The sequence below is a fragment of the Kryptolebias marmoratus genome, linkage group LG4 (genome assembly GCF_001649575.2).
Source record: "Kryptolebias marmoratus isolate JLee-2015 linkage group LG4, ASM164957v2, whole genome shotgun sequence".
In the NCBI taxonomy this organism is placed as follows: domain Eukaryota; kingdom Metazoa; phylum Chordata; class Actinopteri; order Cyprinodontiformes; family Rivulidae; genus Kryptolebias; species Kryptolebias marmoratus.
Window position 1 is genome coordinate 22,722,049 of NC_051433.1, and position 982 is coordinate 22,723,030.

The following is a 982-nucleotide window of genomic DNA, read 5'->3' on the forward strand; positions in this document are numbered from 1 at the left end:
GGGGGGGGGGGGGGGGGGTGATGATGATGATGCTCCACGAGGTCTTAGCGACACATAATTCTGTCGTCTGAACATCCGTTCTGCGGGAGGGAGAGAGAAGAAGACATAATGAGTCAGTGGTTATGGGTGCAAGGACACAGAATCTAAGATCTGTCACCGGAGCGAAAATGCGCTTTTACGCACGAACTTGGCAACTTTTACGCACCTCTATTACCACGCACTTATAGGTAATAGATGGGTGCAATTCGCTCCTGAGGGCACTAAGATGCGATTAGCGACACGTGTGATCAGATATTTACCTCCACTGAGATGCTGGCGAGTTCTGAGTTCAGTGTGGTGAGCGGAGTGCGCGGCGCGCTGCTGACGGCGTGCTGGCGGCTCTTCTCCGGCTCGTCCAGCTCGACCTGCAGGTCCCAGATGTAGTCGATGACGTGCTGCAGGATCTCCACCTTGCTGGCCTTCTTGTTCGTGGGCAGGGTGGGCACGAGCTCCTTCAGCTTGCTGTAGCAGCTGTTCATGTCCTGGAGGAAGACGCTCATCTGCTCGTCCAGCAGCGGGATTTTGCACTTGGAGATGGTCAGGCTCTGCTCGGACAGGCCGATCTCTCCGCCGACCTTGCTCTTCAGGGCGCAGGTAGATCCGACAACCTTCATCTTCGTCTGTGTTGCGCTGTGAGATGTAGCTTCCACGGAGGGCGAGGATGGGTCAGCTTTCTCCTCTCGGAGCTGTTCGCGGTTCGGTGTTGACAGTTCGACAACGTCCACATGGAGCAGCCTCCCTCGGCTTTATAGGACGGCGCAGGGGCAGGAGGGGCGTGTCCGAGCGCGCCAGTTTGAAGGAAGGCGGCCAATCAGAGCGCCGCCTTTGTGTTGACGAGGCGGTCCGTGGCGGCTGCCTCAGCCAGTGAGAGCCCTTCGGCTGGTTATCGGAATTTACAATCTGTTTGAGGGATGGCGTTACAAATGGAAACAAATGTGTGTCT

The 982-nt window shown here is 56.7% G+C and overlaps 1 protein-coding gene across 2 annotated transcripts in view; it reads right to left on the reverse strand.

Annotated features, from left to right (window-relative positions):
• id1 (inhibitor of DNA binding 1, HLH protein) overlaps positions 1-773 on the reverse strand; it is a 1,362-nt gene extending 589 nt beyond the window's left edge. The window contains exons 1-2 of one of the 2 annotated variants that reach the window (XM_037975537.1): positions 300-773; positions 21-80 (exon numbers count right to left, since the gene is read on the reverse strand). In XM_037975537.1, coding sequence (XP_037831465.1) covers positions 45-80; positions 300-653 — 390 coding nt within the window. In that variant the 5' untranslated portion in view covers positions 654-773 and the 3' untranslated portion in view covers positions 21-44. Of the gene's footprint in view, positions 1-18; positions 81-299 lie in introns of both variants that reach the window. The other variant, XM_017430523.3, reaches the window with a different exon arrangement.
• Positions 774-982: the final 209 nt, after the last annotated feature.